This window comes from Sturnira hondurensis, unplaced genomic scaffold, assembly GCF_014824575.4.
Source record: "Sturnira hondurensis isolate 20B ecotype Veracruz unplaced genomic scaffold, ASM1482457v3 Scaffold0004474, whole genome shotgun sequence".
NCBI classification, from domain to species: Eukaryota; Metazoa; Chordata; class Mammalia; order Chiroptera; family Phyllostomidae; genus Sturnira; species Sturnira hondurensis.
In genome coordinates this window covers 8,489,282-8,512,693 of record NW_028077105.1, presented here as the reverse complement: position 1 = coordinate 8,512,693, position 23,412 = coordinate 8,489,282, and the positions used below count along the sequence as shown (strand labels likewise).

The following is a 23,412-nucleotide window of genomic DNA, read 5'->3' as shown; positions in this document are numbered from 1 at the left end:
TAGAGAATGAAGACAAGTAGAAAACTGGTGAAGAAATGGAGGCAACCACTTTGGGGATGTTTTTCTTAAAAGAATTACTCAAATTAATAAATTTAAAAAGGAAATCAGCCCATCATTGTGTAACCATTAGTAACCTAATAAACCCAAGCACTCATCAGAAAGTGCTGCTACTTTACAGAGAGGAAGACAACCAGACATCTGTCTCTTGACACAGTCACACTTGAAATAGTTTCCACACACACACAAAAATGAACTTGAATATGATGAATTTAGAGTCAATCAATGAACAGGAAAATGGAAGAAAACAGGGAAAAATTAGGCACAGAGGGTAACTGTCCATGACTTAGTAACTAGGTATCTTTAACAAATAAATTTCAAGGGGGAGAGAGAGGGAAAAGCTACAGAAAGAATGGGAATAGGACGGAATGTAATGAAAGAAGGGACGGAGGAGGGTAGTAAGACACGGAGTGACAGAGACACAGAGGAGAGAAAGAAAAAGAGGGAGGGATTTTAAAAAGTCTTAAAAAACATACCAACCAACTGCAATATATAAACCTTACCTGATTCCTGATTCAACAAAGTGTTTAAAAAATTATGAAATGCATAATACAATTTGAAATCTATATACTGCCTAAATATTTGAAATTGAGAATTGTTAGCACTTTTTAGCTATCATAATGGTAATATAGATGTGTTTCTCAAAACCCCTCTTTAAGCTTCTAGAAATACATACTGAAAAATTTATAGATAAACTATAATTCCAAGATGTGTTTCAAAGTAATACAGAATAGGAAACTTGTTTGGGGTATGGATAGGTCAGGACTAGCCATGGGTTAATAAATGTTGGTTAAGTAATGAGTATTTGGGATTCATTACATATGCTATTCTTTTTTATGCTTGCATGTGCAAAATTCTACAAAATACATAAATAAATACTTTTTAAAAAATGAGATATTCAGTACCAATGTGAACACTCAGTACATACAGCTTCATTTTGAAATACAATCTGTTGCTAGAAGTAAATGGATTTCTTCAAGTCTGGGGGGGGAGAAAAGCATAGTGTGAGCCTGGAACATCTTGTACTAGGAAAGTGAAGTCATAAATGAATGATGGGGACAGGCTAAAACAACATCGGACCCCAACTGAAGGGCTCCTATTGGTCAACTTTGGGTAAATTTAAACATCAAAAAAATAACAATTTATGAAACATTGAATGAAAAAAGAAAGCCTTCAGTTCATAGTGATATTCAGTAACAAAAAAGAGAAGCCCTGACTGGTGTAGCTCAGTGGATTGAGCACAGACCTGCAAACCAGAGGATCGCAGTTCGATTCCCAGTCAGGGCACATGCCTGGGTTGCAGGTTGGTTCCCTGCAGGCCAGTTTCCAGCAGAGGATGCATGAAAGGCAACCATACATTGACGTTTCTCTCCCTCTCTCCTTTCCCTCTAAAGATAAATAAGTAAATAATCTTTTTAAAAAAAGAAATCAATAAAAAAAGGACTGATCAGAATTTTAAAAAAAGAAACTTAAAAAAAGAGAGAAAAACCAACTAGTACAGCAGATTGCCAGCCAATCCATGTAGAAGAAATACTAACATTTAAAAATCACTATTTCTCAACACCAGTTTAAACATTGTTTCAGCTAGGTATGACAAGTACGTGGTGAAACCTCTGGGGAATAGATTTTCACTGACAAATAGGATATTCGCCCAGTCTCAAGGATCATAAATTAACATTAATTTCCCATAGGAAAAGGTATCTTTCCAATGGGGAGATCTGAGGAACATCTCCCCAACCAGGTGGTCAAACTCCCATCACCAGTAAAGGAACCATGTGACGTCATGCCCTTCCCCTGATGATGCAATTGGAGGCATAAACATCATCTAGGCAGTATTTGGCCAAAAATGTTTAACCAGAATCTAATCATACAGAAAGGAACAAGATCAGAAACTTGATTTGGGCTCTTGAAAACTATGAAGCAGAAAGCAGGGGATCTGACCTAGAGTCGCAGAAACAAACGGAGGACATCAAAGGTAACATGGAGTCTCTGTTCGAACCAGGATGGAGGTGGAGAAAGGGGAAGCTATGGAGCGAAATATGACAATGAGGAAAATTTGAATATTACCTTTTATAAAGAAAATTTCGTTTTATTGTTCAATTTTTTAAGTATTATATTTCTGTTTTCTTAAACTAAAAAATGTTAGTTCCCATCTGATAGCACAGCATAGTCACAGGTAGACATAAAAAAGAGAGAAAACATTGGTTGTAAAATGCTAACTGATGAATGGATCTACACGAAGGCTGTTCGGGTGCTTGCTATCCTATTCTTTCAACTTTTCTACAATGAAGTTTTGAAAACAAAAACTAGTTAAAAATAAAGGCTGGTCAGTGACATCCAAATAGTGCACTACGTACAGGTATTGGGGCATCATGGCCTTTGATCTTCTGGGTCTTATCCTTGGAGCTCTCTTTCTGATTGACTGCTTGCTCTGCGAACGATACCTCCAGGTTGATATCTGTTTCAGAAGCAGGTGCCTCCTCAGGCACCAGCGGGATAAGCTTCTTTTCACCATCAGCTAGGCCAGATGCCTGGTCTGGGGAGAAAAACAAAATACACAATTCACATAGTTTATTCCTTTGCTTTTTTTTTTTTTTACATCTAATACATTACCTACATAAAAACCCCTGGGAAAAGTATGCTCACGGAATCCTCCCAGTGGTGCATGTTGTGTGCAGGGTGGGGTGGGGGTGGGGGTGGTTGGTGGGCATGCAAGGGAGAAATGTGATGGCTAGAAATCCATAGTTGGGTTGTGGAATCTTCCTTTGAGCTCCCAATTCTGAGACTGGGTCCACTTCCAAAACATCCTGGGTAATCTCAAACTCTGAATGAAAAACCTCGCAAAAATTGCATAGACCTAATTGTTCTTTTATTTAAGTTAGTTGTAATCTGTCTTAGAACTAGCAATATGCTATTTCATTTCTTCACAGAAGAACAGATTCCAGGAATAAGGCCTGTTCCATGCACTGCATTTTTCCATTCTGGAATGTTACCTACCTATCATAGCAAAAACTTCAAAACAAGAGTTACTGCCAAAAACTTATCACTGTAGGAGTCAGTTCTGGAGGTACCTGGTACAGGAATCAATAGATTTGGCACCTGATTCTATCAAAGATGATAAAAGGACCTACAACTATAAAGCTACTCAAATAACTTCCAGACATTTACATCAACATTTCAATAGTATACATTCAACAATTTGTTTGTTGTTAATTCTACAGGAAAAAATATATTTGACAACCTCTTTGCTGAACACACCAGCTTTAAGCTTTGGAGAAAATAATTCTAAATTTCACTGTTTGATAAGTTTTTGGTTTTAATGCAATTCACATTTTAAAGAAATCATGGAAGCCATGACAGGATTATTATTATTTTCTCACCGCAGACCTATAATTCACATGGAGCAGAAATGAATCACGAAATAAACTTATATGGTATATTTTCATATTATATGCTAATATGATAAGGTGATGAAAGGTAAAGGTAATTTTAAAATTTAATAAATATGTCATATATACATATTAAAATATAGAAAATATATTTATAGTCATTAAACTTTAAGATGAAAATTTTTTGTTTTACACAAAAGAAAATTAAGAATAAATATAAATCTAGCCTAGTTCATTTCCACTCAGTGAGCAGGGCAGGCTTAAGGTCATGGGACATGAGCAACCACACAGGACTGTGGGCTCAGAGAGGCCCTGCACAGGCCGGGGGGTGGGGGGGAGGGGACATGGGGGTGGTGAGCAGTGCTCTGATGTACAACTTGAAGTCTGAACAAGCACCTTTCCAACTTGCACTGGGCCCTGCAAATTGCAAACTTGGTCCTAGCGCTATCTCACAATTAAGAATGCAACTAAACATTCACCTACATTAATTCCAAAAATGAAAATAAATTGGAAGCTCCTTGACAGTATTTATCTGCTGTCTCATCTATGCCACGCGATATGCTCTTCAATAGCATGTGACAATATTTTTTAAGTTAGAATAACTAGAACTTCATTCAGTTAATTACACAGTATTAACTTAAAATGACAAAGCCCAGTTTCAGTTTTATTTTCCCACTGGTTTACACTGTTTTGTGTTTTACTGTGATTATGTATGTTATTTTCTTAGGAAACCATTTTAAGATGGAAAAAAGATTAGCCATTTTCTTGAATTAGAAGCTACCTTTCAAGATTGTGACTGTTTATGGAGAAGAATTTTAAAACTATTCCCTCTTCTCTTTAACATCCCCAGGATAGACTTATAATAAATACCACCTCCCACCCATGAAATGCCCTATACTGAATTAAAAACTGAGTAGAAAAATTATAATTAAGTCACAATGCAATATATTTAAAGCATAATTTTTTGTAAAACATGGCAAAAAACATGTACATAAAAGCATAAAAGCTCAAATGATAAATCAAGTCAGAGAAGATAGTAGGAAAAACAGCTGCAGGTGTAATGTAGGGGGCTGCTACAAGAAATGTGTAATTAATTGGTTGACAAATGTATCTGAATCAAATATCTGCTCTCAAGGAGAAAAGTTAAAAGAATGTCGAATAAAACTTCTGGCTCTCAAAGTCCTCAACAGTAAAGAATGTAATTTCTTTAATCTGTTCTCCTTAGGTTTTGAAGTGGTCAATAGCACTGGGTTACAACTATTTTACAAAACTCCTTGAATTTTTTCAATTGTCCAAAATAGCCCAAGTGCCCTTATTTAATTTTTTTCCTTCCTCCATAGACATAAAATAAAAGAGGGAGAGAGAGAGAAATATATACTTATTAACATGAAAGTTTTAAAAATTCTTAGGGCATTATTAATACATCTAAATGCAAGTATTAAACACTGGGTCTTTCATATACACAGAGTTGTATGATTTGATGAAAAGTTAAGATTACTACTTAACAGTAGGCTAATCTGAAATGTGACAGCACTTGCAACACTACCACTTTGTAACTTTCATTTAGAATAAATCTCTTCCATGGAGCATATATAAAAGCCCAAGTGCAGGGGAAATATTTACAATAGACTATGTCATGCATGCCTTCAGATTTTGAGCAGAAACAGCTCCACATTCGACCTCTAGACGGTGTTTTCCATGCATTTCATTCAGACCCTTCCATGCTTGCCTAACACTGGTTAATTCACTGGCTAGCGAAAGAGCATGGCATTGCCCAGAACAGGTGCAGGAGTAAATACTCAGTGATTTGGATGGCGTTACACACACTCTCTTATTATGCTGATTAGAGACTCTATCAGAATTGGAGGCTCTTCACAGCATTCCAGCAAAGGCAGATGTGAATCAGGCGGCAAGCTTGCCATACTTCACTGGCCTGCTGCAAGCTGGGCTGGAAAGTGCTCACATAATGAACTTGTCTTCTGGAACATCTATTTATACAGCCTGCATCACCATCTCTGGCAAGAGAGGAAAACATCTAGAAAAGACAATATTTCCTCAGTGTTCATTTAGAGATTGCCAGTCACTGTTGCCCAAAGCCTAAAGCATATTGACTTTGGCACAAAATGTCCGTCTGCTTCTCTTGATGACCCAGCTCTCTAGCAGGCACTAGGCAATCTGGGCAACTAGGCAATCTGGTTCGCTTGCCATTTCACTGTTTGCTGGTATGTAGACTTGGGAAACACCTACTAATTTCATTCTGATAAAAAACATGCAACTAAAGGAACCTCTGCAGAGTAGTAGAAGCAAGTGCTTCTATAGATATAAACATATAGACATGTATGCATGTATAAACACAATTACATATAGACACAGATATGCAGGAGAGTGCCTGGAAAAGTATAGAAGAATGAAAAACTACTTATACCAGATGCTCCAAGACACCAAAAGGCTCTATATAATCTTGGACTAACTCCTGATTTTTACAGAACATTCGGGTACCCTTCCCAGTTCTCCACAGTCTATCTGATCCTCCTGTCCAACTATTTCCAGTCAATATACAACAATGCTAATGGCATGGACCCTCCAGGCACCAAGTCTTAAGAACATAAACGAAAGGAGAAGTCTCTAAGTTAGAGTCCTGAAGACCACCTTTATTATAGTTTTTAAGCAGCAACACATTAAAAAATTAAATTTGTAAGCTTAAGTGTATCACTTTAATTGAGAATGCTTTTTCTTTTTGTAAATAAATGAAACAGCTATAGATTCTTCCTTGGTAAGTACTAATAAAGTCTTAATATTTCTTTTCATTTATGCCCTGAATTTCTAATTCATTTCTCAAGTAACAGATACAGAAGAAGAAAAGTATATTATGTAAAGGAGAATTATAATCAATTGTCCAAAACATTTTAAGTATTCTCTAAAGTTTTTCTAAATTTTCTGAAAAGGAATTCACTTATAAATTAAGACCTTATGATTTGAGCACAAGGCCTCAAATTCACTGGCTCCACTTACAGCTCTATGGCCTTGGGAAAGTGACTTCACCGATTCCCTCAACTGTAAAATATGTTAAGAACAATACCTTTGACATAGAGTTCTTCAGTATATTAAATTAGGTAAACATCTCCACAGAGTGCCTGCAGATGGTAAGCATTCAGGAAAAGTGACTATGTATAAAGATATTAGAATAGATACACAAATATAAACCAATCAACATCATTATCATCAAAGGCTCACTATAGAAGCTGTGTCCAGAAAAAATCCAACAACTGTTAACATAACAAGAATGGTTCACCCCACATTGATATAACCTGGCAGCCAAGGAGAGTGGACTTGAAAGTACATATGTGAACAATGACGACATCAGTGTACTAGTCAGTGGGGGTGGCAGACACTGTTGAGTGAGCATAGAGCATGTGTACTCTGTGGCTGTTGCATTCAAAACAACTGAGTGAGTAGATCAATGAATCTCCATCAAATTTTGCAATAGGCTCAAACATTGCTCCATGGAAATTATTTGGATGATTCAGAAGGCTGCACCTATGGGTAACTGGTGATTGGTGGCTTCATCATAACAATATGCCCACTCATGCATCACATCTCATGTAGATTTTTTTGGTGAAACACCAAATCACTCAGGGGACTCAGTCCTCTACAGCCAAGATTCGGTGCCCTGTAACTTCTGGCTTTCCCCAAAAGTAAAATCAGCTTTGAAAAGGAGAGATTTTAGACCTTCAGTGAGATTCAAGAAAATACGACAGGGCAGCTGATGGCAATTGAGAGAACTGTGTGAGGTCCCAAGGCACCTACTTTGAAGGGGACTGAGACATCATTGTCCTATGTACAATGTCCTGTGTTTCTTGTATCTCGTATCTTCTTTAATAAATGTCTCCATTTTTCATGTACATGGCAGGATATTTTATGGACAGACCTCAGATGCTCAGCCCTCTGTAATTATCTACTTAGGCACTTTATATTACTATTTCAGTATACATTTCTTACTAGAATTGAAAGTGAATGTTTTAAAAGGCTGTATCTATTTGTCATACTAATAAGCAGAAGAATACAAGAGAACAGGTCCAACATACCATCTTTTCCTTGGTATTTGTTTTCATTTGTTCTGACTGACTGTGATTCAGTGCCATCTGGAGCCTAAAGATAGAAAATGGGCCATTTAGTCATCTCCAACTCACAACCAGAAAAATGGAATGATAAGTAATTCCATTACTAACCTTTAGAATATAAGAAATGTATTCAGAATTATAGTGATCACAGGGAAAAATGTACTCTGGTTATAATCAACAAATATTTGATTACTCACGACTCAATAGACACAATACTAAGCACTGTGGGGAATAGGAAAAATGTCAAGCGTGCCCCTGCTACAAAGGATGCCACTACTTAGATGAGGGGAAAAGACAAACATATCAAAAAGATAGCAATCCCCATCAATAGATGAGGAGATAAGCAAGATGGTGTATCCACACAACGGGATATTATTTGGCAATAAAAAGAAATGAGTACTGATAGATGCTACAACACGGATGAATGTTGAAAACATCATGCTAAGTGAAAGGGAGCAGTCACAAAGGCCACATATTATGATTCCATTTCTATGAACTGTCTATGAAATCATAAAGACAGAAAACAGATTAGTGGTTGTCTAGGGGGTAAAGAGGAAAATATAAGGAATGACTGCAAATAGATATAGGCTTTCTCTTGAGAATGATGAAAATGTACTAAAATTGATTGTGATGATGGTTGCAAATATGTGAATACTCTAAAAAAATCACTGGATTGTAGGCTTTAAATGGGTGAATTGGATGGTATGTGACTTACATCTCAATAGGGCTATCATAAAATAAAACTACAAGGGGGCATGTAGCTAATAAAATAGAAACCTTCAAATTTTTTAAAAAACTAGTGATAACTGTGAGACAGACTAAAACTAAATTAGCAAATAGTTATTAAGAGCACAGATAGGCAAAGGAACTCCTTTGTCAAGGGGTCAAAGCAGTGACATTTGAGGAATGCTACCCTCCAAGAGACTATGGACCCAGCAAAACACACTGACTCTCCTCGCCAGTAAGTGTGGCCAGGCAGTACTCCCTCCTTTCCAAGGCAGGCTTCAGAAGGTACTCAGTAGTCAGGAAGGGAAGATCGCCCATATACAAACATCTAACTGAATGAATTGTTTTTTAAAATATCATTCGATTGGATTTTCGTCTTTTCAAAAAAAAAGGGTGGCCGTTGTCATTGTCCTCACCATACATTTCACCTCGAATTGTGAGTCAAGAAGGACTCCTCCCTCCCTGCAGTCTAAGAAGAGTCTAGAAAAGCATCGGGTCAGGTACGTAGAGACCATCACTGCACCGCTCGGAGACTGGCAGTTCCCAGAACGGTGTATGGTGACTACCAAGTCGCAGGTGTGATATGGGGATCGTGGCACCACTTCAATCCCCCACAGGACTGAGCAGTACCACCCCCTCCCTCTGCCCACAAGCCCACAGAAGGTCAGCCCTCTACAGCACAAGGAACACAGTGAGTGATTCTAATCTCACACACGAACACATATTTTGGAGCATGTGGTTGGAAGTGCTTCCCTTAGCAATTGAAGTTGACAGTGCAGATGGTACTCATTTCTGTATTATATTTCCTAGTGTCAGCAAGGGCTTCATGAGGAAGCACATGAAATGGAAGAGATGAATATGTACTTGTTTGAGAACAGAGGAGCTGCAGGTGAGGATGGCTGGCGCGTGTTTGCTGGAGGGAGGGAGGGATGGAGGGGTGGCTGTAAAGGGTGGCAAGTGTTTCAATTAAAAGCATGCCATGTAAGTAAATCAACATTATTTTAAATTACTTGTGCTATTTCTCTTTTCATAGCTCTATCCAATGATACAATCCCCCAGTTGCCTTGGACTGAAACCACGTAGTTTAGGCATCGTCAGAGGTCTCCTGAAAAATCCTGCTTCTAGCACCGAGTTGCAACATCCTCTTGGAAACGGGCTTCAGTCCCATGGTATGTATGATACTTTCCTTAGTCTCAGCTCTCCGCCCCTCCCCCCTTCTACTTCCTCTTACCTCCTTTAGTTGGGAAGGAAATGTGATCTATATTTATGTACCATTTATTTTTCTAACAGTCGGACACTTATTCCAGTCCTTTCATTCCAGAAGATATACCAAATAACCACCAGGTGGTAAGTAAGAGACTTGCCTGGAACCATCCAGGGACCCCAAACTGTAAAATAGACTGGATTTGACCCACAAGCAACTACGTGAAGGGAGCAGAAACCTACAGCTAATCAGGATTTCTTAGAAGAACGAAATGTCTACAAAAAGCAAAAAACCTCTACGTGACAGAAAGACACCTCAAAAACAAGTCCTCTTGTTACCCCGATTCCGTAAAGAATCATGAAATATTTATTATTTTTTACTTACAGTGTGACTAGAGTCTCATGTTCAGACCACTTAACATCAGAATCCTCTATGAAAACCCAAATACAGCAGGATGCGTAGTGGTTAAAATAAAAGCTCATCCTAGAGACAAACAAATTCGGGTTTCCTATCTACAGAACATTGAGCCATTTACTTAAAGACTGTGAGCCTCAGCCAATGGCTGAAAATGGTACTATTCACTCAAAAGACAGCTGTAGGGATTAAAGGAGATACGGCAAGGCACGTAGTTAGCACAGTAAGTGCTCAGCGGTGGCAGCTGTCATTATTACTACTATTATCATTGCCATCGTTGTTCAAAATCCCTTTTGCTTGCTCTCACTCCCACCACCCTACTGGGTTTTCTAGGCCAGAGTAAAAATCATCTTTAACCCTGAGAACACCATTTAGTTCAGCTCTCTTTTTGTTTGTTTCTTTGTTTTTATTGTTGTTGTGTTTTTGGTAGTAAGACTTTCCAGATGAAAGAACAAGGATATTTCCATTTTGTGCAAGCTCCCTATGTCCTCACACACCAGTAATACACACAGCTCACCAACTGGCTGTTTTGAGTAGTACTATTCTAGGCAATGTAGGTCTCTTGCTTTACCATGCCTTCCCTGACATCTTTTCATTCACAAGTCCCATAGCTCTGACCAGACTCCAACAGCTTCCACTAATAAATTAATCATCCTGACAAATATTTAATCAAACCTTCCATGTGCTAAGCAGCATGCTGAAAGCTAGACACAGAGGGGAAGTTACTTCATGTTTCAGGGTCCCTGCTTTGTGATCAGTCTGCACTGAGCTCCCTCCCACCTCACTTCCAATCGCCCTCAAGTGAGTCAAGGAAAAAGCAAATATCCCTCCAAAAGTTAAATAGATAAGGAAGAATCCCCCACCTCCGACTTTTCTGTAAGTAACAATTGGTAGTCACATTGTTGGGGGTGGGAGGGAGATACAGGGCCACTCCTGGTGCCCCGAGGACATCTCGCACAAGGATTATCACTCTGAATTGCAACTTGTTTAATTTTCTGCACCATCAGCATTAACTTCTAGAAGAAGGACAGGGATCGAGTCTCTAGATCCCTGCCAGCACGGAGCTTCAGTGCTTGTCATGTAATATGCTCATTGTATTTTTCGTGATTTAATTACGAAAAGGGATTGGTCTAGATAATTCTAAGCAATTATTCCTTTGTTTTAGCATCCAAAAAGAAAAAAGAAAAACCTACTTTTTCTTTTGACTCTGTCTGTTGAGCAAATATGTCTCTGACGTCGGGAATGTGGTGCTGTTTGTTTTTTTTCCTCAAGGTCTGGGAGACGGTCTCTACCCGCTTCTGCACAGCTGCCGCCTGGGTCCGGGTTAACGTTGATAAAAACACCATGCTGTCTTGGGGGTCTCCAGCAGACTCTCCAAAGAGGTTGGACAAACCGGCCTCCTTAAGCCACTGTTCTTCCAATTCGCCCTCTGAGACAGTAGAGAGAAATGGTGTGTGTGTGAGATCACCCAAAATGAGAACTTGTACATTTTTAAGCTTTTAAAAAACTCTTACTGAAACTCTTGCATTGCAACCAAACCACAGTGCTCAGAATCATTATCGGAAACTTGGACAACTGCCATAAACTCTAGCTACAGCAATATCAAATTGTACATCCATTTCATAGATACTCAATGAAAAAAATTTAATGACTTCACATGTAATTAACCTCTTTAACTTCTCTGCAGATTAACTAAGAAGATAATACTGTTCCCTTTCCAGAGATGAGCTAGCAATGAAAATACAACTTATCCGCATGAAGTCATAGAGGGAAGTCAATTCTGGAGATATCCATCAAAGCTCTGGTTCTTGGCTTAAATTCCGTGTCCCCGAGTTCAACACTAATTGACGGAAAGGTTTGTTTTTACTGTTCACTGTTGCTGACAGGGAGTGTGACAAAGAAGCAAAGAGCATCTGGACATTAGGAACTAATCAATTTCAAGTTAATTTTTTTAATTCCTCTAGTCAGCACATCAGATTCATGCATGTCTTTTTACAAATTTAAAAAAACACTATTTTAAGCCCAAAAAAGGAGCTTATTATAGGCAACAAACTATATAACTAGATCAATTTAAAACACTAAAAGCAGGATGTGAATGGTAAAGCAAATACTGTCGGAGCTCTAATAAAAAATACAGAAAAGTAACTAGAATAGATTCACACCAAGCACCAAGTTCATAGAGGAAAGTGTAAGACCAATTACTCGGGACACAAAAGATTTGCAGCCATATCCCATTTCTGCACCCTGATAGCCACGTCACTTTGGACAAGTCACTTGGCCCCAAGCTGACTTTGTTTCCTCATCTGTAACCTGCAGCACAGCTGTCCCGGCTGCCTCATGACCGAAAGTGAGAATGTTACAGGGGACGAGCGTTGCAGGGTTCTATGACAGTCCATGTCACGTGGTGCAAGACTGACTGGTTCTGCCTGTCTATCCTTCTATATAAACTCCCCGAGGGCAGAAATCAAGTACTAATATCCTTGACTTCAAGAAACATAATGTACTGCCAGACATTCTGCATGCCAGGCAACAAAAACTGTTTACTACTGACACAAAGTCAGCCATTATTGCTAATGCTGTTAAGGCAGAACTCAGTACAGTGCATAAACCCAAATTCCCGGGGGGGGGAAAAAAGCAGGTAAAGTAAACAATGTTACAATGTTTAATCATTTGTTCCATGAAAAGTAGCAGTAAAACTCAATGTAAAGTCAAAGGAAAGGCACGGACACGTAACCACATTTCCAATTCTTCTTGATAATCACATAATGAACAACAATCTATGAATTCATTTTAATCTTGGAAAATTATGAAATAGCTAATGGCACATGGCTATGCATCGGGCCTGAATGCTGTCTCCTGTAGAATGTGTTCTGGCCCCTCAGCAGACCACGGGTATACGGCATCCACCTTCCAGGGGGGAGGCAGAACGGTTGTGATACTGTTACCACACACAAGCCTGATTCCACTGGTGAAGTGAGAACAAAATGAGAGTACCATGGGAGTAAACCCCAACAAAAGAATGAATTGATTATAATTTTCTTGGACAAATGTAAGAAATGTTAAATTAAGAAAAAACCTCTGACCTTTTGTTTTTAAAGTATTATTGGCAAATGTTTCAAGCAACATTATAGCAAAGGACGAAAACATTTTTAGGTGTGTTTTGCTGCTAAAACATCTCAATGCAAAGTTATTTAATTCAGAAATCTGTTGGAAAGGAGATCACTATTAGTGGGTCATGAGGCACTGACTGTGGGTGGCTCTTACTGTTTTGGGATGTATATTAGCTTACATACCAAAGACATACTTACAAACTTACAACTGGCCCAAGGCATAAAAAGAAAATGATATGAAAGATGCCAAAACTGGGCATCAAAACTTGATGACTGCTTGACTTTAAGGGATTAAAAGAAACAGTATGATATTTAAGGGTAAGGAGAAAAGTTTGACATTTTTCTTCTAGGATATCAAGTGTAGTAGTGGAGACTGTGGGAAATACAGCTGGAAAGAGACTTGAGAAAAAATATGGACCAAACACAAGAAAGAAACAAACGTAGAGGCTAAAAAAATACTAATACCATCTTTCCACTGTTCAGATCTATACGCTTAGGTAAGCTGGCTAAACCTGAACGTTGCAACCAATCTGGGGTACTATACTTTGAAAGATGTGATGAACCAGGACTGGGATAGTTCTGAAAACCACGTCCAAGGAATGGTTCACGTGAATCTTTTTCTCTTCTAGAAAGGACTTGCTGAGCAACAGGATTATCTTCGAACATGTGAAACGCTATCAGGTAAAAATGGAACAGACTAGTTCCGCTCTTCCAAAAAAGCAAGGTACAGCATGGGGGTCAAAGGGGATACAGCAGATTGCAATCAATAAAACACACAGAACATCAACATAACTGGAGCTGACTGGCCAGCGGAGAAACAGGATCACCGCAAAGCAGTGAGCTTATTTGGCTAGGACACCACAGCAGGAATTCAAAGGGAGGTTAGATGACTTCAAAAAATCAGGTCTAATGTTAAAATTCTATGATGCAGTAAACTTGGCCAATGAGCTCATAGCCATAGAAGCCTAAAGGAATTTACTTGTGCCACTTGTACTGAGCAGCTGCATTCCTAAATCTGCCACAAACAGTAATTCTCAAGTTGAAAGGTGACCTGCATTATATTTTGGGGGTTGCTCTATCTTTAATTTTTTAGTGTTGTTCTCCTCCTCCTTTCCATGTATTCATCTCCCATAAATACATATACAAACCAAAAAGGAAAAAGAAAAACAAAGTTTAGCTAGTGATTACCATCAGGTTCTTTGACAACCACAACCTCTTGATCTTGTCTGTTTTCACTAGATTTCTTGATATTTTCTACTTCGGTCCAATAGTCCTCCATATATAGTTCATCCACAGAATCCTGGGAACTTGAGCGATCAAATGCAGGCTTTTCCTTTGCTTTGGTGATTTCTTGGTTCATAGTGTACTGGCCACATCTGCGACTATAAATGAAAAAACAAAACAAACATGGTTCATTTTACTATATGAGGAAATAGCACAATTTCAAAGTATCCAGCACCGAGCTAAAACAAGTTGGAAGCTCCTTAAATTCTCCTTAACAAAACTGGAGATACATATTTGAAACTATTTTCCTCGAGATGCTACTAGTTATAATATTTGTGTAGACGGAACAGTTTGACTCTCCACCGCCCCCCATCCAAGGGAAAGAAGTGTGGTGAAGCACAAATAGCAGTGTGAGCAGTAATTTTTCCATTTCCATTTCACCTGCATTAGTTGACTTTTTGAAGCCTAAAATTTTGTTCTTATAAAACAACAGACCAAATCTTGATTAGAGGCTACTAGTTAATTAAATTAGGATTAAATTTTATACAATATTTTATATTTATCATTTATATCTGTAAACCAAACTCAGCCAACCTTTATATAGCAAATACCTGTAATCAATAAGTGAAGTACTTTTTGAATTTCCATTTTATTCTTGACACCAAAACATAAATAGAAGGATGGTATATTCAATTCACTGTTACATTTTCCTACAGACAGCAACTCCTAACCTTTACTTATAAGTGTACCCATTAACATGCATTTTTAAAAGAGACACAACTTCACTTATTGGAAAAATCCATTCACTGGTGATTCTGAATAAATATCCAGAATTACCTCTCAAACATTTATCTCAAATATTACCTGTGAAGAAAAGGATAAGTTGAATAAATGAAGGCATCTTTATGACCTCAAGTTAACTATATTTTTTCTGTATAAGTCATGCCTTGCCTTCTACTAAAATTGAATTCAAGGGCCCTATAACAAAAACCCACATACATTAGAATATTAAATTCTTGTTTCATATCATTTACACGGAGATAGAAGGACAAAGCCTAATTACTTAAAAGATGAAAATTATCAGTTATGGTGCTTCCCTTTATATTTAAGAATTTTTTAATATATAATTGAGTGGAGACAATAATTGGTGAACTATTGTTTTGTTATTCTAGTTTTACGCTGCTCTTTTATCTCCCCCAAAGAAATTAGGAAGTGATACTTTGCTAGATTGGTTTTACTTATTGCACATAGAGAAATAAAAAGAAATACAATAAAACAAAATTCTTTAATAGCATGTGAAGATTTTCACATTTAAACTGGCCTTTCCTATAATTATTTACAATAGTCAGATTTAATGTTACCTAAGGGAGAGGGCCACTAAGCTCTAGTGAACACTACACAGCAGTTCAATTTCAATGGTTTCTTAGAAAAAGTCAAAGAACTTAGTTCCCTATTGCTACAAGTAATTGCAATCTAACTGACTACTAAACTGTGATAGGCTAGTTTTATCCCTTGAAAGATGGTTCTCTCTGCCTTGATTATGTACTTTATTAATGCTGGTTGCATTAATGAGTGAACAACCGCTACAACCTCTCCTCGGAAGCATTGGTGGCGTGGTGATGGATGAGCGTTAGGACAAGGGCCGACAGGAAGAAGTCCAGGCATGTTTGTGTGGTCTCTTTCCTCCAGTCTCCATTGTCCATTGTTTGCCTCCCCCATCCCTTAATTCAAGGGGCATTTCCTCCTTCCCTGCCCCAACTGTCCTGTTTACATCCCTGTATCCCAGCCTGGTCCCCTTCTCTTGCTTCCATAAAGTCACTGTTCCCATTTGAGAGTTTACATTCTTGCTTCTTAAATTAAAATGCAAAGGATACAGAACAGACAGGAGGATGTTAAAAACAGGATAGGAAATGTAGTAGTCAAAGAACTTACATGCATTCCCATGGACAAGAACTAAGTGGGGGGGGGGGGTTGCCAGAGGGACTCAGGGGCACCAGGTGGAGGAGACAAAGGGGGAAAAGTTGGGACAACTGTGATAGCATAATCAATACAATATGTTTTTAAAATATGTGAATGAGAAAGCTCTCTCTCTCTCTTCAAAACAAAGAATATTGTTGCTTTTTTCAATTTCTGTGATCAGCAGCTCAACTTCTCTATGAGCCATACTCCTTAATTCTTCTCTACCAGGATAGCTAGAGGTAATTTACAGCATGTCTCCGAGTTCATTTTGGATTTATTTCATGTCCATCATATAGAGGCCTCATCCCTGTTTTCACTTTGTCTCATTGTAATGTAAGACTGTGTGCCTTCTTCCTATCTTCTGCAACCCTCAGCCCATGGGAGACCATGATTAAGTCTATGGGATGTGTAAATCATTATGATTAGTGCCACATAATTTGGTTCATCTGCTCACAGGAAAGAGATGCAGTTGAACCTGAAGTACATTAAGTCTTTCACTCCTAAAAGAATGTGTTCATTCCGGCAAGAACTTTCTATTAAGACAACATGTGCAAAAAATGCAAGAGCATTGAACAACAGCATTGTTACATAAAAATACCTGCTATGTCAAGCCCTGCTTTCAGAACATACACAAAGCAGAGATTCAATAATCACTTGTGCTGAGGAATCCACTCAATATTTGGCCTTTACTTTTATTTATTTATTAGTTCAGTTTTGTTCGCTACCCCAAGAGTCCTTCCATCACCGTTTATCCGCCCACCCCCTCCTCTAACTACCCCCACCTCTCACCCCCTCCTTCCCCACAGTCACCACAATGTTGTCCGTGAATATTTGGACTTAAAGATTCAAAAACTGAATAGATTTGTTTTGGTAACCTGAAAAAGAAACAAAGATAGAAAGATGGATTTTTTTTTATCACTGGTAAATGTTCTAAGAAAACATTATTTTTTTAATATTAGAGGAAATGGAATGGAGAGGGGCAGCCATTCAGTGATAAGACTACCCTTCTTGGTCAGCATGCCGTGTAACTGAACATTCTTTTTTAAAAAAATATTTTATTTTTTTTTTTAGAGAGGGGAAGGGAGGGAGAAAGAGACAGAGAGAAACATCGAAGTGTGGTTGCCTCTCACACACGCCCCTCACCAGAGACCTGGCCTGCAACCCAGGCATGTGTCCTTACTGGGAATTGAACCGGGAGCCTTTTGGTTCACAGGCCATCGCTCAATCCACTGAGCCACACCAGCCAGGGCTGAACATTCTTTAATTACAATTTGTACCAATAAACATGTCATGTCTTTTTTTTTCTTCTCATAATACACTCCACTTCTGAACCCCAGACAGGCAATGGCTCAAAGTCTAGCCCTTCTGAAAGCTGTCCTGGTAAGAGGCCAGTTAACCAGTTTCCTCTCTTCTGTGTTTAGAAGTATGTTATATGATCCCGTGTTCATCCTGCATATTGGATTCAAGAACATAAAGCAACATCTGCTACACATAACGGAGTGCAGAGCAGATATATTTTATATTTCCAGAGGATCTAAGCCAACACGTGGTGCTGAAATCGAAGAAATACAGTCTGTTCCATAGGCAACTACCAATTCCCCACACTGACTTACTGGCAAGCGACTGTTCTGCATTTTTTCTCCCTCCCTCCTCCTCCAGAGTCCTAAGTGCTAATCTACTGCCACACTTCAAACACTCCCATTTCTCATCTTTTACAACTACAACTACAAGGACAAAACTAGACAAGATCCTCTAAAAGAAGTTGCTTCCTCGCTAACCGCAGAAGTCACCATCCTGTGCAGCTCGCATTCCCACACATCACAGGATTATTACTTTGCCCTTTTTACCAAGGGCAGTAGCATCACCAGCAAAGCCTGCCTTTACAGACCCTCATTCAAGAAACGTTCTTTCCTCTTCATCTTGCTAGCATAATCTCATGCTGTGTTAATTTTTTTTTTGAAGTGAGTCTTTGTTTCCCTATATTTTCCCCAGTATATTTTCTGTGGTACTTTTCACTGATCAGTGAATTTCAAATGAATTGGTATTACTCACGGTCTTAGTAATGCCTGTTATTTATTTTGTCATAGAGAATATTAAACTGGTCTGCCTCACAAAGAGGTGGAGGCTGCGAGAGATTACACTGAGCCCCACCAGAAGAAAACAAGCCAACTAAAGAGTCATCTTTGTGCCAATGCAGTCAGCAAAATGACATACGGACAAGGGGCTGGGAGTCAGAGTACCAGGTGGTTCCAGCTCTGTTTAACTACCTCTGTGATCTTAGAAAATCTCCTAACTTCCCTAATCCTAACTCTTTCCATCTATACAACGGGAAGAGTACCAAAAGACTCAACTGTTTTGTTTGTTCAGTGATCAAGTGAGAACTTCTCCTGAAGTGCCTCATAGTTAACCATGAGGAGGGCACTCAAGTTAGTACCAGTGCTAACATTTGCATAACTCCAAACTACGTGTAACTTCCCCTCCCACAGTTTCATAAGGTCACCTTTGCCCTCCTCAAAGCTTCAGAGATGTACTGACCCTCTAAGGACAGCCATTCTTACGCCTTCGGGTCTCAGGACTCCTTCACACACTTAAAAAATTTAAAACTACCCCCAAAGAGCTTTTGTTTATCAGAGTTCTATTTATTGATATGTATACCATTAGATATTAAAATGGAAAAAGTTAACTACAAGTTTATTTAATAATAATAAACACCTTAATATAAATAACATTTTTTGAGAAAAATCTATGTTTTACAGACCAAAAAAACATAGTGAGATGACTAGGGTTGTTTCACATTGTCGAAACTGTCTTTAATGACTGATTTAATAGAAGACATCTGGATTCTCACATCTGTGTCTGTATGCAATCTCTTGCCATATTGCATGTCATGTAGCCTCTGGAAAACTCCACTGTATTCTCATGAGAGAACAAGAGGGAAGAAGGCCGGTACTGCCCTGGTGTTGTTATGAAAACAGTTTTGATCGCCAGACCTCTAAAAGGGTCTTGTGACCCCCAGTTGCTCCTGGACCGCATTTTGAAAGCCACTGCTTTAGGATTTCTCAAAAACAACACCTAACAGATCTCGAAAAGTACTTTTTAATTCTGTGGGCAACAGTCCAGAAAGCCTTCCTGAAAGGAACAGACATGTTTTCCTACTGACTCTTGACCTACTGCTTTGTTTATTTTAGTCTAGTTTTACAGCCTTTCATCAAAGCTGGGACTTACTCCAATTATACATCCATATTTAATTTATACTACAGTGAAAAGGAATAAAAACTTAAAACCCCCGCCATGCCAACATCTTTCAGCCTTTGCTTCTACCCACCCAGTATAAGACGAAGAAGTCCTCTCTAAGTTTCCTCTTTAGGCCAGTGCATCCAAAAGTGTGTTTTCTTTAGTGCTCCCCAGTCATCCTCATCTCTTCTGACAACTGTCTCAGGACAGACTTATTTGGAACTAGGGCATTTCTTTGAACTTTCTGGTCCGATCTCTACTTTTTGAATGTGCCTACACTATGAGGAGTCCTGTTGCTACACTTCATATCCAATTTCCTGGTTCTGTCTCTTCCAGGGTATTTCTGCTGCCCAAAGTCTCCTTCCTTGAAGTCTTTTGATGCCAGGATTTTTGTTTGTTGGTTGATTGGCTGGTTGGTTTTCTTACAAGACCTTTTTTTAAAAGAGATACACTTTCTTTCAAGCTCTGTATCCTACATTTATTTCCAAAGCAGGAAAAGAAGTGACTGGGTTGGGAGATAAAGACCAAAAATAAAGGTTTATTTTTATTTTATGTTGTTTTGTTTTTAATATTAAAAAAAGTTCTTACTCAGATTAGACTTATCATCAGCCATAATGAGCAAGTATATTTTAGATAAAGTCTTATCTGTTGATGTGTACACTTTAGAACGATATTGGACCCTAGAGATTTAAACCTATCCCATCATTTTCTTGGTGAGATAATGAGGCCCCAGGGTTATATTTTCCACAAAGTCATCCAGCAAAGTGACAGCAGATCCCAGACTACTCTTCTCATTTCCTCTTCAGTGGTCATCTTCTTCTACCAAACAGACAAGAAAGAGCTGAATTTACTTTTTTGTATCAGATGCTCGAATCTCTCAGGTCTGTGTTTCATATTTAAAAAAAAAGATCTTCTTGGCAGTCTATAATTAATGTTTTTAAATGACCACTGTACTTAACTAGAGAAAAATACATTGAACATCACACCATGCCTCTTTACAATGCACAGAAACTTTTTCCGATGCATTTTCTAAAATATGGCTTGTTCCCACTGCAGCATAACCACAAATGTACCATTTTTTAAAAAACTAGTTTGAAGATGTTTAAAATTTTTTAAATGTCTTAAAAATTCATTCTGCTTCTCCATCTACATTATTGCTATATTGGAAAAAAACAGCGTGTATTTCTGATGTAGAGCTTTTTCTCTTTCATTTTGGCAGTGACATTAAAGGAGTAATCACGGCCATCAGGAGATGACGCAGCTATTAATACTCTGTAATGGCCCGTCCATCAGAATACACTGAATTTGAATGACTATGAAGAGCCGCAGCCTATGAATGACCCAAGTCATTTTTCCCCACTGGAAGTGAATGCTTACTATTGTTTAGCTGAAAGCAGTAATTATTAGAAGTGATTCTGACAGCCAGGAAGAAAGAACACTGACTATGCCTGAAGGCAGTGAGAAGTTGATTAGAAAGCAACCACACTGGCCTCTCCTCACACCCAGGCGACGCCTTCGCAAACCAGGGAAAGGATTCCTCATTTTATTTATGCCACCCAACTGCTATAGTTTAAAAACATGGGGGTAGGTGGGGATGGGAGTAAAAGACAGAAAACTGTACTTGAACAATAATTAAATAAAATTTAAAAAAAATTTTTTAAAATAAAAAATATATTGTTGATTTTCATACTTCAAGGAAACTTACTTTTTACGTACATTACCCCTTTCATTTGGAGGGGACGATAACATTTCCTCCTCAGTTTGTTCAGCCTTGTTTTCCTTTAAAGATAAAAGTCACTTCACATCTGTATAGCACTTGGTCTTTCAAAGTGGCCACCCTACTTTGATGCACAGCAAATCAGTGAGCACGTGAACCATCCTCTTAAAAACACAACATTGCCTCAGTGACACTGAGAGACACAGCCCATTAGGGACCCTGTTGAGAGGGGGCTTTGAAAACCTGGCATTATTCCTTTTACAGGAAACCACGGCAAAACCAATTGGTATGAGAACACCTGCAAAAGAACAGGGATACAGGCAGTGAGCACCATCCAAGTCCAGTAGCAACAAAGAAGGGAACGCACCACACAGAAAGACATGTGGTGCTTTCCACCCAGAGGAGGTCAAGGCCAGTTGGAAACACTCTCTTCCCATTTAAGTGTAGATGCAGGGTACAGAAAGGGGAACTTATGGGCTATCTCTGGCCACCAGACACAGGTCTTTCCTACTTCAGAGCTCTAGTTCTGGGTAAAAGTGAGATCCTCTTTGTTCCCCAAATCGCTCTCATGAGGTAGTTCTTCCTCCTCAGCTGGGGAGAAAACAAGTAGCTAAACGAGAGCCAAGGGATCTTAACATTGAAATCTTCTTCCAAGAAGAGGATGAGAGGATGTGCAGTGGGGCTTTGACATACGATATCAAGATCTGGGAGCACTGGTTCAGCACAACAGATTGAGTGTGCATACGCCTTTCAGTTATCTATCACCACTCTTCTCTGGCTTTCGCTGTGGGAGGAACCACCAGTAGCGAAGTTTCCTGGGACACCCTCTAGGAGGTGGTCTTTCACAGAAACCAACATGAGCTCTAGTTTTTGGAGACAGTGGAGGTGCAGATTAGCTTGAAGAACTATGAACCTGAGAAGGACAAATACTTCTCAGGCACCGTCAGACTTAAATCCACTCCCTGCCCCAAGTTCTCTGTCTGTGTTCTGGGGGACCAGCAGCACTGTGACAAGGACAAGGCCATGGATGTCCTCCACATGACCACTGAGGTACTGAAGAAACTCAAGAATAAGAAACTGGGCCCTGGCTGAGTGGTCCAGTTGGTTGGAGCATAGGCCTGTGTTCCGAAACATTATTGGTTCAATTCTGAGCAATGAATTCCCAGTCGGGGCACATACCTAAGCTCTAAATTTGGTCAGGGTACATACGACACGCAAACAGTCAATGTTTCTTTCTCACATCAACATTTCTCTTCCTCTCTCTTTAATAGCGAAGAAAACATATCCTTGGGTGAGGATTAAAAAAAAAGAAGAAGAAACTGGCCAAGACACTGGTCAAAAAGTAGGATGACTTTTTGACTTCAGAGTCTCTGATCAAGCGGATCCCAGGAATCTTGGGCCCAGACCAAACAAAACTGGCAAGTTCTGGGCCTTGCTGGCCCACAACAAGGACGTGGGGCCAAAGTCAATGGAATGAAACCCATGACCAATTTCTAGAAGAAGAAGGGGCTGTGTCTGGCAGTAGCTGTTGGCCACATGAAGATGACAGATGATGAGCTGGTGTACAACATCCACTTAGCTGTCAGTTTCCTCATGTCATTGCTCAAGAAGAAGCAGCAGAATGTCCAGGCTGTATACATCAAGAGCACCACAGGCAAACTCCGAGACTGCACTATGGCACAGTTTAATGAACCATGCTGCTACCATTAAAAAAAATTATCTATCACCACAACTTGTATCCACCTGACACCTGCACCTGCAAGTTCATTTCCAAAACTCTTTCCATTTCTTGCTCTGGTTAGTGAGAGCTACCTAGGGATTAAACATGAGCAGTTACTTTGCATTCTGAGCTTGGGCTCTCCAGAGAGTTCTGTCTTCCAGTTGTCACTACTTAATTTCGTAACTTGGTACCTTACTCCATGGGGGATGGAATAAAGAAAGGCATTTCCTCCCTTTTTCAGTCTCTCCACAGCCCTTACCACATCCTGTGCTGAGATGTTCACACTTGTCTCTCTGTCCCTAAACTGTGTGTTCCTTGGGTAAGTGTTTTTTATCTGGTATTCCTGGGTTCAGCAAACAGTTTGCCATTGTCCAATTAATTATTGCTACCTCTGAAACAACCACCTCCTCTTAATTTCTAAGGTTTTTTAAATTTAATTGTACAAAATTATACATTAATAAGACAGGGCCACGAAAAGTAGACGGTAAAGAAATTAGTCATCAGGAAGCCCTAAAAGGTCATTAGTAAATAATTGCT

The 23,412-nt window shown here is 39.0% G+C and overlaps 1 protein-coding gene and 1 pseudogene across 4 annotated transcripts in view; one reads left to right on the top strand and one right to left on the bottom strand.

Moving 5' to 3' along the window:
* The window catches only part of ARHGAP18 (Rho GTPase activating protein 18), a 168,510-nt gene that overhangs the window by 44,222 nt on the left and 100,876 nt on the right, over positions 1 to 23,412 (bottom strand). For all 4 annotated transcript variants that reach the window (XM_037045775.1, XM_037045774.1, XM_037045777.1 and 1 more), the window contains exons 2-5: positions 14,210 to 14,403; positions 11,105 to 11,340; positions 7,532 to 7,595; positions 2,415 to 2,593 (exon numbers count right to left, since the gene is read on the bottom strand). In XM_037045775.1, coding sequence (XP_036901670.1) covers positions 2,415 to 2,593; positions 7,532 to 7,595; positions 11,105 to 11,340; positions 14,210 to 14,403 — 673 coding nt within the window. The remainder of the gene's footprint in view (positions 1 to 2,414; positions 2,594 to 7,531; positions 7,596 to 11,104; positions 11,341 to 14,209; positions 14,404 to 23,412) is intronic.
* Positions 17,549 to 22,865, top strand: LOC118986758 (60S ribosomal protein L10a-like; annotated as a pseudogene).